A 12,959-nucleotide genomic window follows, 5' to 3' on the forward strand; every position below is an offset into this window, starting at 1 on the left:
TTTATATTTGTGAGCCAGAATGTCACACTGTTACCCATAGTTTTCCCTCTGGGCTTTTTGTACAAAAACCCCCCCTTCCATACCTGACAGCATCCTGACTGGCTGGGATTACTGAACATTCTTCACACAAAACAACCTTAAATTGGCAGCTGTGTTGATGTGTTTAGTGTCAGAGCTTCCAGTCTGGTCCAGTCCATGTATGTTATTATGTGCCACTGTGAGGCAAGGTTGGAGAGAGGAGACCTGTAATGTGTGTGGTATGTTTGTGTGTGTGTGCACACATGATGTTAAAGGTCCCTTACATGTACATAGTGATCTTTATCCCCTCCCCTGCTGCAGGCACCCTGGACTTAAGATGTTCCTGTGTGTGTGTGTGTTCCTGTGTGTGTGTGTGTTCCTGTGTGTGTGTGTAGGTGTGTTCCCGTGTGTGTATGCACTGTCTGTGTGTGTCCCTGTGTGCATGTGTGCTATATGTACTTGTGCACGTGTGTGCATGCACTATGGGCTGAAGGTTTCAGAGAAAAACACAGTGTTCTTGCTTCAGGCCCCCTCTACTTTAGAATGTGTGTTCCAGTCAACTAAGTCTGTGTGTGTTTTAGTGTTGGAATGGGTCAGATTGAGATCAGGTCAAAGTAGGAAAGGTACTGATTTTGGGTCGTCTTGGGTTGACTTTTTTCTTCTTCACATGTGCAGTGAACATTTCGACTATTCTGTAAGCTGGCGACATGTGGACTAAGAGAGGATCCCTCGAGCTGCCACACCTCACCTACACCAGTCTATACAACACCCATCGACGACATGGGCATCATTTTGTGTTCATTTTCCACCAGACATTTGGTAGCTAATAAAACAACGCTAGTTACCCGGCCTGACACAACCCCAGATTTGCACTGCATACCTGTACCCGACCCTGTTAGACGCCCCTTGTTCCAACACGAGTGTGTTTGCATGTACTTGTCTACGTGGGTGTGCTGCTACGTGTGCCACCTGCTTAGTTGTCGAGGGCGAGTTGTCTAGGCCTGACCGGTTGACTTAACTACTAACCCCAACCCCTACTAACCATAACCCTAACCCTGACCAGGCTTAGCCCCAAACCTACCCCAACATCACCTAACAATTATGTACCTCTGGTTGAACACCAGTGAGTCAAAACACCAGAACATCTAGGGAGGGTGGAGGTGTCACAATGAGGCTAGATCTGGACTATAAGAAAGGCTTGCCTGAAGGTTGCATGGCAAGTATGTACTGTATGTGTGTGGGCTTCGTACCCAAGTCTATGAGGATGGCGTGCTGCTGTGAAGTGAGCTGTTTGAGCAGCTCTTTGTAAGGCGTGTGATTGGCTGGGGGCCGGGAGGGGACGGCTTGTCTGAGGAGGTACTGCTCCGACAGAAACTTCCAGACCTCTCCCCGATGCTGCCTTGGAACACCTGGGCATGGGGAGCGGAGAGAGAATAGAGAGGATGGGGGGGGGGGGGGGGAGATGCCGTGAAATAAACACTAGTGTTGCAAAACCAATGTTGACAGCCATGCTGTTGCCTGTGCGCGTTAATGAGAGTGTGTCTGAGAGAGAGGGAGAGAGACACCTACCCTGTGTGACAGCAGAGTAGATGGTCTCCGTAGGGAACTTGACCTTCGACCTTGCTGGCTTTCCCAGCATGCTCTCCCAGACCAGGGTGACCTCTTTCAGACAGGGCGTGATCTCTTCATAGTCCAGCTTCAGACGCTTGTTCTGCAGGTCACTCTCAGTGGCTGCACGCACACACACACACACTTATAATATATATATTTTTTTAAAGCAACCTTTTGACATGACTTACCCAAACTGTTAAATAGGTTCAGAGTGAGAAGAAAAGGTGAGGGAACTCCCACCTCTTAAGCCAACTCCCTTCTCCCTTCTCCCCCTCCCCCTCCCCTCCCAGGTTAACAAGGGGTGGGCAGGCGCGCGCACACACACACAGAACAAAACAAAACAGAGAAAGGAGGTAAACCATACCCATTTATATAGCCACACAATGAACTTGTTCAGAATGGTACCACAGCCACACAGTCCACCCTCTGACAGATGAGATAGAGCATGGAGAGAAGGAGAGAGAGAGGGGGGGGGGGTTGTTGTTAGTGACAACAGGGGTGACGAGAGTGACAATGAAAGAGAGAGAGTAAGAGAGAGGCAGACAGGTAGCCAGGGCGGTGCTTATTCCCAGTACTTGCATCAATATTGGCTGACATTCTCTCAGTCAACACCCTTTTCCACTGTGTGTGCGTGCGTGCGAGTTGGCAGAGATGGGTGGAGTAGTGAATCACAGGATAAAGGTATGTTTGCGCGTGTGTGCCTTGAAAGAGTGGTTTTATAAGTGACAAAAAGGTCAGGTTGAGGGCGTCACTTGATATTCAGAGACTGCCTCTGAAACCACATACACAAGGTGACAAAACTGACACTACACAACGTGTGCAGAGATTAATGTGTGTGTGTGTGAGAGAGCTTTTGTGTGTGTAAGCGTGTGCGATTAGTACAAGGCAGAAAGCCAAGAAATTAAGAAGTGCTTCTATAATTGGAGGCCTGTCAAAGGACTCTCTATATAGGAGGACAACAGAGATTGACACATTCCTTACCAATTGTGATACTCCACAGGTGAAGTCATGGTGCTTGTGTATGTGTATCTGTATGTGAGCGTGTGAGTGTGTGTGTGTGTGTGTATCTGTATGTGAGCGTGTGTGTGTGCGTGCGTGTGCGTACCCTGTAGTTTCTGGTTCTCTCTCTCCATCCTCAGTAGTAGTATCTGCTGCAGGATGGCTTTCCTCCACAGCTCCCGGAGCTCCGCCCTGCCCCGCCTCTTCTGCTCCTCTGGGACCACGCCCAACACGCCGTCCCCCCCGCCGCCACCGCCGCCCCCCAGAGTGCCACGCCCCGCCTCCAGACAACAGTCTCCCCTGTCTGAGAGATGGAGGGAGGATGTGGCAAGAGAAAGAGAGAGATGGTTTAATCCAATCTTCTTCTCTCCATTGTTCAATTGATGGAACAAAAGAGCAGGTATCATAACTAGCCATAGTTTCTAAATATCATTAGACACCCCTCAGTAGAAGACACTCACAAACAAATACATCTCTGAACTAAACAATCACACACACACACACACACACACACGCGCACAATGTTATAAAAAACAATGTTTGCGTGACTCCACCCAAACTACAGGGTGGATCACAAAAATATCTCAAAATACCCTGTTGTTTAAAAACAACTTCTAAATAGAGTCACAGGCTTTTCAACACGAACACACCTTGCAGCTCAGGGAGTACAATGCCTAGGGCATGAGAGGGGGGTAGACAGATAGTGAAAGAGTGTGTGTGTATATGAGAAAGAGAGAGAGAGAGAGGGGAGAGAGAAAGAGAGAGAGAGGGGGGGAGAGAGAGGGGGGGGGGAGAGAGAGAGGGGGGGAGAGAGAGAGAAAGAGAGAGAAAGAGAGAAAGAGAGAGAGAGAGAGCATGTGGTGTAGACATCAATCAGTCTGTTAAAACGCTACAGGACACACTGAAACCAGCAGTCACTCAACAAATAATACATCTGAGGTCAACACGCAAACACACACATCCACACGCTTATACACACACAAGTGCACATGAACACACAGAGACATATGTATAAGTATAGACAAACCCTGACTGACACGCAACGCAAACACAAGACTTACAGAAGATCGGCCTGAAAGGCGTTATGCCTGGGTGAACACAGACACACACACACACACAGTGACGCACTTGGCCACTGTGGCACCGTCCACTCCCTGTGTAAACACCCTGGCTCCGCCAAAGCCAACGCCCTTCACACACACACGCGCAAACTGGGTCCACACGTTCTGATGCTTTCCTGTGGCTCTGTGTGTCAAGGTCATGTTGACTGTGTCTACACAAACAAACACCTACCCGCATACATTCAAGATAAAGAGTTCAAGTACTTCTAGAGAAAAGGTACTTAAAGTCTACCAACTGAGCATGTCTAAACCTCATCCACCTGTCAGCAACCTTGCTGAACACAGAGAGAGAGAGAGAGAGAGAGAGAGAGATACAGAGAGAGAGAGAGATACAGAGAGAGAGAGAGAGATACAGAGAGAGATACAGAGAGAGAGAGAGAGAGAGAGAGAGAGAGAGAGAGATACAGAGAGAGAGAGAGATACAGAGAGAGAGAGAGAGATACAGAGAGAGATACAGAGAGAGAGAGAGAGAGAGAGAGAGAGAGAGAGAGAGAGAGAGAGGTTTCCCAGGTTGATCAAGAGTAATGACTGACGTTGGCTATATCTTATGTAACCGTGGGCACAGTGGCAGTCTATTCAAGATAAAGAGTTCAAGTACTTCTAGAGAAAAGGTACTTAAAGTCTACCAACTGAGCATGTCTAAACCTCATCCACCTGTCAGCAACCTTGCTGAACACAGAGAGAGAGAGAGAGAGAGAGAGAGAGAGAGAGAGAGATACAGAGAGAGAGAGAGAGATACAGAGAGAGAGAAAGAGAGAGACAGGTTTCCCAGGTTGATCAAGAGTAATGACTGACGTTGGCTATATCTTATGTAACCGTGGGCACAGTGGCAGTCTATTAGGCCACTGTGCTACAAGGTTCTCTAAAGACACATCCTAACCACTCAACTACTGACCTTAAACTGACCCCTAGTGGACAAAATCCTACACAGCAGTCAGTAACATGGTGTGATAGTGTAAACGTAATAGTGTGTGTTTAATGGAGTTTGTGTCCATGTCATTGTGTGTAATGGTGTGCCTTTAATAGTGTGTTTTGAATTGTGTGCATGTGTGTAATTGTGTGTAATAGTGTGTGTGTGTTTGTGTAAAGTAATGTGTGAGCGTGTTATAGTGTTTTTGTAAAAGTGTGTGTGTCTACCAGATGTGTCAGGGTTCTTCTGAGGCGTGGCCACTCGTAGGAAGATCTGCTGTCTCCAGGAGTGTCTGTGAGTGCGCAGGGGGCTGCCTCCCTCCACACACACCCCAGGCACCGACAGGGCTGCCACGTCACTGAAACACACACAAACACACACCTCTGAACACAAAGCATAGTACTATACCATAGGGCAGTCGAGATTGTCTGCTCCATATCAGCAGATACAAACAGGATTTGAAGGGTTGAGTGTGTGTGTGTGTATGTGTGTGCGCACATGCAGGTGTCTGTGTGTACCTGGTCCTCATGTTAGAGGGATCATTTTCGTGGACAGGTGCCAGCAGCTTGAGGAAGTTAGGGACAGAGGAGGAGGAGCGGAGACGAGCTCGCAGCCCCCCCAGAGGACTGAAGGAGGGAGGGACGAACGACCGGAGACGTACAGGTGAGAGAGAAGGGAGAAAGCACGATAGTGCAGAGTGTGACAGATGAACCGAGAATACAGAGTGAGACAGCAAGAATAAGACGAGAGCAGTGGAAGGAGAGAGAGAAAACACATGCCAAGATGACAAAAGAAGGATGTAGAGCCCCAAAAAACTATAAACAGCAGTCCTTAACAGCTATCATAGATGACACTTGGGGAAAGACACACAATATGGCCCAAAGTATGTGGAGCACCCCACTAATAATGAGTTCAGGTGTTTTAGTCACACCAATTGCTCGCAGGTGCAAACAGTCCAGAGCATAGCCATGGCATCTCCATAGACAAACACTGACAGCACACGGGTTGTTCATGAAGAGCTCAGTGACTTACACGCTGCACTGTCATGGGAGGCCCCCTTCACCATAAGTCTGTTTGTGATATTTCTGCCCTCCTGCTACAATTGAAGTGGAAGCGCTGATGACAAACAGCAGCCCAGAAACAAAGTGGTAGACCACGCAAACTCACAGAGCGGGCTCTGCCGAGCGCTGACGCCTGTAAAAAGCCCCGATCATCTGTGGCATCACTCGCCCCCAGAGTTCCAGACCGCATGAAGCATGACAACACCACAACGGCGGGCCGGGAGCTTCATGAAGCGGGTCTGCATGGCCGCGCAGCTGGCCTAATCTGCCGTGTGCATGTGACGGTGTGAGTGGTGTGCAGCACGCCTCCACGGGGCTCTGGAGCGCTGGAGACGTGGTCTCTGGAGCGCTGGAGACGTGGTCTCTGGAGGGATGAGGCACGCTTCACTGGCTGTCAGTCGGACGCACCAATCTGGGAGTGGCAGATGACAGGAGAGCACTACCCAGAGGAATGCATGGCGGCTGCTGTGAGGTCGGGCTGAGGAGGGATAACGGGCTGGGACTGGTCCTCAGGGCTGGGGCTGCTAGGCCCCTGAGTTTCACTGAAGGCTACTCTTAAATGATACAGAGTAGAAAATACATTTTTAGACCTGTGCTTCCAACTTTGTGGCGACAGTTTGGGGAAGGCCTTTCCCTGTTTCAAAGTGGGAGGTGACTTCACATTCATGCCCATGGTTTTTGGAAACACGCTTTTATGGGCGTGATGGGCAGGTTTCCACATACTTTTGGCCATAACGTTGACCAAGACACGGCAAAAAGAAGATGAGCGAAGAGGAAGAGATGAAGGTGCTCACCTCCTTGTGTTCAGACGTCCCCCAGAAGAGGGCGATGAGGGGCAGTGAGAGAGGAGGAGAGGAGAGTGGGGGGAGGACAGGTGGAGAGCTGGAGGAAGTGGAGGCTCTGAAATGTGTCTGAGCAGACAGACAGAGACAGAGACAGAGATGTGTGCAAGAGCGGGAGACAATGAAAGAGAAAGAAACGTACAATGTAAACGTGGCCCATAAAAGGGAGAGAGGTGGGGCTAATGGAAATCAGGGAAAAACAAGAGAGGCAGCAGGTTACAAGAAGAGGAAGCAGAGTCTATTCTCAGAACAGGAAGTGGACCATTCCTGACAGGAAGTGTAAATGTGTCCCTGTGGACAATGTAGGAACGCACAAAGTTCCCCATAAAAAAATACATTTGTATTTCAACCCAAATGGTGCACACACACTTCTTACTTGCTCTGATGTGGTGTGTCGGTGCTAACAGAGTAGTGGCGGACCAGCTTGGGCTTGGTGGCGGCTGAGGGTGTGTCCTGGGAAGGGTGGGAGTGTGTGCGTGCCGGGGAACAATCCGTCGAGGATGGGCTGGGTGGGTGGCTGAAGGTGTTGGCACGGCGACGAAAGCCCTGGCCATGAGAGTCGCAGAGCGGAGAGAGGGATGAGGAGGAGATGGAGAGAGCGGTGTCCAGAAGCTTCAGGTCTCCAGTGGAGTTGTGAGACCTGCCAAGGACAACAATGTAGGAACCAGGGTTATTAAGTTGGCACTTCATGGCAACCATGCTGTTTGTGTGTGTGTTTACCTGAGGGGGGAGCTGGGGGGCAGTGGGTCCTCATGACTGCTGCTGGTGATGGTGGATGAGGAGGAGCAGCTGTCTTCCTCACTGTTCTCTCTCACACTCTTTGACCTGCTGCTGCCCTGCTTAAACACACACACGTTACGTACACAAACACAACACACAGACATCACAAACGCAGCACGACACATGTCAGCACAAACACTAGTTTTAAATGTTTCTGCAACCATACCCGTCACCTTCCAGATCCCCCCACCCCTCCCTGATGCTCCCCTCCCCCCCTCACCTTCCAGATGCCCTCCAGGGACTCGGTGAGAGAGCGCTTGGCTCTGCTCTTAAACTGCTCCAGACGCTGACGACTGTTGCTCTGCTGAGACTCAACTGCTAGGGCAGGCTCCTCACATACCTGCAAACACACACACACACACAATTCACTCTCACCACGTAGGGACATGACACACACACACACCAGGGAGGGACACAATATACACAGAACAGAGGGACACACCACACAGACACGCACCAGGGAGAGACACAATATACACACACACACAGACGCGGACACACAAACACCATTGACGCACACGTAAAAATGACTAATGACAGCGGGAGGAGGGAGAAAAGAGGAGGGAGAAAGGGGCCAGAGCAGAGGGGGAGAAGGGCCACACTTATCTGGAGGGAGGGAGACTGGAGGGAGGGAGACTGAAGGGAGAGAGACTGGAGGGAGGGAGGCTGGAGAGAGGGAGACTGAAGGGAGGGAGACTGGAGGGAGAGAGACTGGAGGGAGGGAGACTGGAGGGAGGGAGACTGAAGGGAGGGAGACTGGAGGGAGAGAGACTGGAGGGAGGGAGACTGGAGGGAGAGAGACTGGAGGGAGAGAGACTGGAGGGAGAGAGACTGGAGGGAGAGAGACTGGAGGGAGGGAGACTGGAGGGAGAGAGACTGGAGGGAGAGAGACTGGAGGGAGAGAGACTGGAGGGAGGGAGACTGGAGGGAGAGAGACTGGAGGGAGAGAGACTGGAGGGAGGGAGACTGGAGGAAGGGAGACTGGAGGAACCTTGTTGCTGCTCCCAGACTGTCTGTGTTGGTGAGTCTTCTGTTTCTCCTCATAAAGGGCCCTCAGACTGGACACGACCAGCTCATTCTCCTCCTGGTCGCTCTTAGGACGAGCCCTCTGTGCACACGCACACACACACACACGAGAGAGAGGTATGAGTACGTTGGTGGTTGGAATCCCTGCAGTTCTTCCTCTACACCACTAGGAGGCACTGTAACCTCTCAGAAGCAGTCAATATAGCCATGAGTGTGTGTGGGAAAGGGTTCTCATGAGACAGGGAGCATTCCACATGTAACATTCCCTAGTCGGCCCCAGCAGGCCGTGCTTCCTGTTTGAAATCCAACGTCTTTATTGATTGTAGGATAAGTGAGTGAATGACACGTGCTGTTCTCAACTCTAGAGATGTGGACCAGCAGGTTCTCATACTGAAACCCTCTGTATGGCTCTTAGCACGCCTGGCTGTCTCTACCTGCCTGCCTGCCTGCCTGCGCCCCTAGCACACAGCCTCACCATGGTGTTCTCAAACACAGAGGCTTGCTCCTGGTTCTCCAGGACAGCCAGATGGCGCTGTAGCTCCAGTTTGGCTTTAGATGGGTGCAGACCTGAAGAAACACACACATTCAGAAAACATGTATTCACACACCAACAGACAACAATACAATTAGGTTTTATTGTTTTGCTTTGATTAGTGTTTATAGATTAGCTTTTTGCCGTTGTCCAGTCTTTGGCAAAACACTGTTTCATCATGTCAATAAAGCCCCATGTAGACTGGTGGTACTGGACAGACTGAGGTGACGGTGACTCGTGACACTGTCAACTTCTAGTACAGGCAAGTTCAGTGGGAGGACTCAGATAATGTTAGGATTATGAACTATACATCCACCATGAAGCAATAACTCATAACTGAGCTGTGGATTCAAGCACCTTCAAGGTACATTGCATTGCAGTTTCAAAAACAAAAAGCCTTATTTTACTCTTCTGGATTTCACAAACTTTCTAAGATTTTCAAGGCCTGTGGGAACCCTGTCAGTGATAGTTTTATTTGCTTGTTGATGTTTTTGGAAATGAGGTATTTCCACCCCCTGACTTTTTACCATGTAATCATGAATGTTCCTTGACTTTCCAGGTCAAAGTTTCTTTCCCTGACTTTCCTGGTTTTCCTATGACCGTGGGAACCCTAACAGTTAAATAATGGTTAGGGTTAGGTATGGTTAGGTGTGGTTGGGGTTGGTTAGGTTTAGAGTTAGGGGGGGTTAGCATTGGGGTTAGAGTTAGTTAGATGGTGATTCGATTTAGTTTGTGGTTAGGTGGTGGTTTGGGGTTAGGTGGTGGTGCTTAGTTGGGAAGAGTAGAGGCTGGGTGGGTTGGAGTTAGTGGCTGGTAAAGGTGGTGGTTATCTACCTTCAATCCTCTCACACAGCCTGTGGAGCACGTGAATGGGGCAGGCCTCACACTGCAGGCTCTGGGTCCTCACAGTCTGCTGCAGGGAGGCCACAGAGAACGCCTGCTTCAACGTCAGCATGATCTCATCCACCTGGGATAGGAGGAGGAGCAGAAGGAGACCTGCTCAGTCACTAGTCGTTCATCCATCCACCTATTCCAGATGAGAAGCTTCCACAACCCCTTCGAAATAACGCCCCACTCAATCTGCCCATGGAAAACACAAACTATTTATCAACATTTATCCACATCATCCCTCTATCCCTTATCCTTCTCTTCTACTTCCATCCCTTTCTCCTACCCTCATCTCTCTCCAACCTTCCATCCTTCATCTCCCACTCACCTTCATCTTCTCCTATTCTTCATTCCCCTCCCTCTCCCTTTCCCACCCTCCATCCCTCTCCTTCGCTCCATCCCTCTCCCCCCCCTCTCCCTCTCTCCATCCCTCTCCCTCTCTCCATCCCTCTCCCACCCTCCATCCCTCTCTCCATCCCTCTCCCACCCTCCATCCCTCTCTCCATCCCTCTCCCACCCTCCATCCCTCTCTCCATCCCTCTCCCACCCTCCATCCCTCTCTCCATCCCTCTCCCACCCTCCATCCCTCTCTCCATCCCTCTCCCACCCTCCATCCCTCTCTCCATCCCTCTCCCACCCTCCATCCCTCTCTCCATCCCTCTCCCACCCTCCATCTCCATCCCGCTCACCCACCAGGGCCTCATCAGTGCACTGGAAGACATAGCAGACAAAGTGGCAGCTGCCTCCCTCCACAGTCTCCCTGCAGATGAAGCCAAAGTGATCTACATGCCGGATACCCTGGAAAGGCAGAGACGGGCAGGGAGATACGACTTGCATTGTTATCATGGTAAAGGTATGCCTTACAAGATTAGAAAATGACCCAGACACAAGTCTCCTTTGCAGGTCTAGCAAACAACCACAGACATCCGCCTGCGCACGCGAGCATGCGACACCCACCTGTGAGCAGAAGGATATCTCTCTGAAGCTCTTCTCTATGGAGACCTTCTTGGTGTCTGGACTGACCAGGAAGATCTGACACCTACCCACCTGAAACACAGACAAGCATCGCCCTCTTGGGTTAGTAGAGAGTTCTAGAGAGGTTCTGGAGCCAGTCCTCTCCCTTTCCAGTCCCCCTCATGCAGCTCTCTGTTCTAGCGTTCTACGTCAGTGAAATATGTGACAAATTTCACTGACGTGAAATTGACAAAGTTCAATTTCCTCTTATTTGTGGATGCCCTCCCCATATCCCTCCACTCCTCCATCATTTCTTTATCTCCAGGGAAGTCCCCTTCAGTCAGCTGATCCGCGGGGCTTTCCAATTTCATCACCTCAAACTGCCCCTTTCATCTGTTCTGATCCCCTCTGAATGAGGTCATGTGTCATGCTAACCCTAACTCAACAGCAGGATGTGTTAGATCATCTTTGCTGACGAGGACATCTCCCTACTCGGTTTCCTGTGCCAGTGCTGACCACTTCCTGCCTGGATAGTAACCTGGAAGGCAGGAGTTGGCAGAGGGGGGCTCAAAAGGTCACAGAGCTCATTCGTGTCAGATATCTGAGTTTCTGCCTCTGTGTATTTGTGTCTAAAGTTATGCTTCTATCTGGAGTAATGTAAAAGTGCTTAGTCACAGCTCCAGAGGCCTTGAGGAAACCACTCTTTCTCCTTGTTAAATAAGAATACAAAGTCAGCAGTATAGATCAAATATGTGAGTCAGTGCAGTGTTTCCTCTATGTTGATATTGTCGTGGCGGCCCGCCAGTTGAAAATCGACTGTCAGTTCATTTAAGCCTGTTATTGTATTAGTCTATAGTTCTTGCTAATTGAAATTAAGTTAACTGATGATTTCCGTTCTTGGTATTCTTCCCTGCGCTAGCTAAATTGCACATGTCTGTTGATTCGATAGCGATTGTTGCCTTTGCTCACGTTTGTATTAAGTGCATTATTATGTGGAAGTAGTTTTAATTAATAAATAGTGAGTTTATTTGTATTCTTTGCAACAGAATGCTTAGCCTCTCAAGATCAAATGAAGCAGACAGTGTACATGCTTTCGAGTACCTTAATCAATAGGCTACTGACCATTTACAATCCGCTGTTACGTCAATTATTAATTGGCAGCATTTATGCCATTTAGAACATACGAGTGGAAGGTGTCTTTAAGTAGCCTAACCTTATTGCTTTAGGGGAAATAGGGCGAAAATATGTGCAATATTACATTAGTTATTAGACTATTACATTAACCTGCGCCGAAATATAGGGTTAGGAGGACTGTTTTGGCAGGGGGGGGGGGTGTTCGGACAGACCTGCCCCCACTGCAAATAAAAAATCCAAGAGGAAACACTGCAGTGTGTGTGTGTGATTGGGTAGACCTCCCACCATGAAAAGCATGGTCCTGTTCTCCTGCAAGCTGGTTGGCTGCACCCCGACAGCTTGCGTGTGTGAGTCGGACGAGGAGGAAGAGGAGTGGATTTCTGGTGACAGGCCATTCTCGTCCAAGGCCTGCAGACAGGGGAAGCTGGGGTCTCGTTTGAACAGCACCGGCCTCCGACCACAGGGGGGGCTGTCTGTTCCTTCATTACCCAGTCCCGTGTTTCCGCCAACAGTCCCATTTTGGAACGCCAGTGCCCTGCGCAATCCCCAGACCAATCCTCCACCTCCTTTAGGCCCCGCCCCGCTTGCCCGTGACTGGCCAAACTTTTCGATGCACTCGTCGATCAGAGCGGGCGGGGCCTTCTTGTGAGCAACGCTCACGCGGCCGCAGAACAGGACCTCAAACCTCTTGGCGAAAGTGGTTGCTGTAGCAACTGCGTTTGTCCCCGTGGTAACCAAGGACAATGAGGTGCATGTTTCAGAAGTGCTACCCTTGGAAGCATCAGAAGGGCGGTTGCTTGCGTCTGTGATGTCATCATTGCGCGCCGAGCTCTTACCAGCCTGCCGTAGCGTACTGATGATCTCAGGGACCTGGAAGAAGGTGGTAGAAAGGAGGAGGAAAGAGACGGACAAAAGAAGAGATTTGTGAACAAAACACAAAACCCATCACCACATAGCCCACTGCTGCTGTTGTTAACCAACTATAATGAGGTATTTATGGTTGCAAATCTCCTACTAATTGGCTGGGAGACAACGTCACCCACAGCTGCACAGCCACGGCCTGTATAAGGTGTGTTCTGTGTA

At 49.9% G+C, this 12,959-nt stretch overlaps 1 protein-coding gene across 7 annotated transcripts in view; it reads right to left on the reverse strand.

Annotated features, from left to right (window-relative positions):
* tbc1d1 (TBC1 (tre-2/USP6, BUB2, cdc16) domain family, member 1) overlaps positions 1-12,959 on the reverse strand; it is a 29,496-nt gene that overhangs the window by 5,101 nt on the left and 11,436 nt on the right. For 4 of the 7 annotated variants that reach the window (XM_047045719.1, XM_047045723.1, XM_047045722.1 and 1 more), the window contains exons 3-17: positions 12,162-12,746; positions 10,746-10,835; positions 10,482-10,586; positions 9,735-9,867; positions 8,844-8,935; positions 8,334-8,450; positions 7,563-7,682; positions 7,283-7,401; positions 6,939-7,202; positions 6,515-6,631; positions 5,178-5,285; positions 4,887-5,017; positions 2,735-2,932; positions 1,588-1,749; positions 1,269-1,427 (exon numbers count right to left, since the gene is read on the reverse strand). In XM_047045719.1, coding sequence (XP_046901675.1) covers positions 1,269-1,427; positions 1,588-1,749; positions 2,735-2,932; positions 4,887-5,017; positions 5,178-5,285; positions 6,515-6,631; positions 6,939-7,202; positions 7,283-7,401; positions 7,563-7,682; positions 8,334-8,450; positions 8,844-8,935; positions 9,735-9,867; positions 10,482-10,586; positions 10,746-10,835; positions 12,162-12,746 — 2,500 coding nt within the window. The remainder of the gene's footprint in view (positions 1-1,268; positions 1,428-1,587; positions 1,750-2,734; positions 2,933-4,886; positions 5,018-5,177; positions 5,286-6,514; positions 6,632-6,938; positions 7,203-7,282; positions 7,402-7,562; positions 7,683-8,333; positions 8,451-8,843; positions 8,936-9,734; positions 9,868-10,481; positions 10,587-10,745; positions 10,836-12,161; positions 12,747-12,959) is intronic. The other 3 variants (XM_047045720.1, XM_047045724.1, XM_047045725.1) reach the window with 3 other exon arrangements.

The sequence above is a fragment of the Hypomesus transpacificus genome, chromosome 22 (genome assembly GCF_021917145.1).
Source record: "Hypomesus transpacificus isolate Combined female chromosome 22, fHypTra1, whole genome shotgun sequence".
Classification (NCBI taxonomy): Eukaryota; Metazoa; Chordata; class Actinopteri; order Osmeriformes; family Osmeridae; genus Hypomesus; species Hypomesus transpacificus.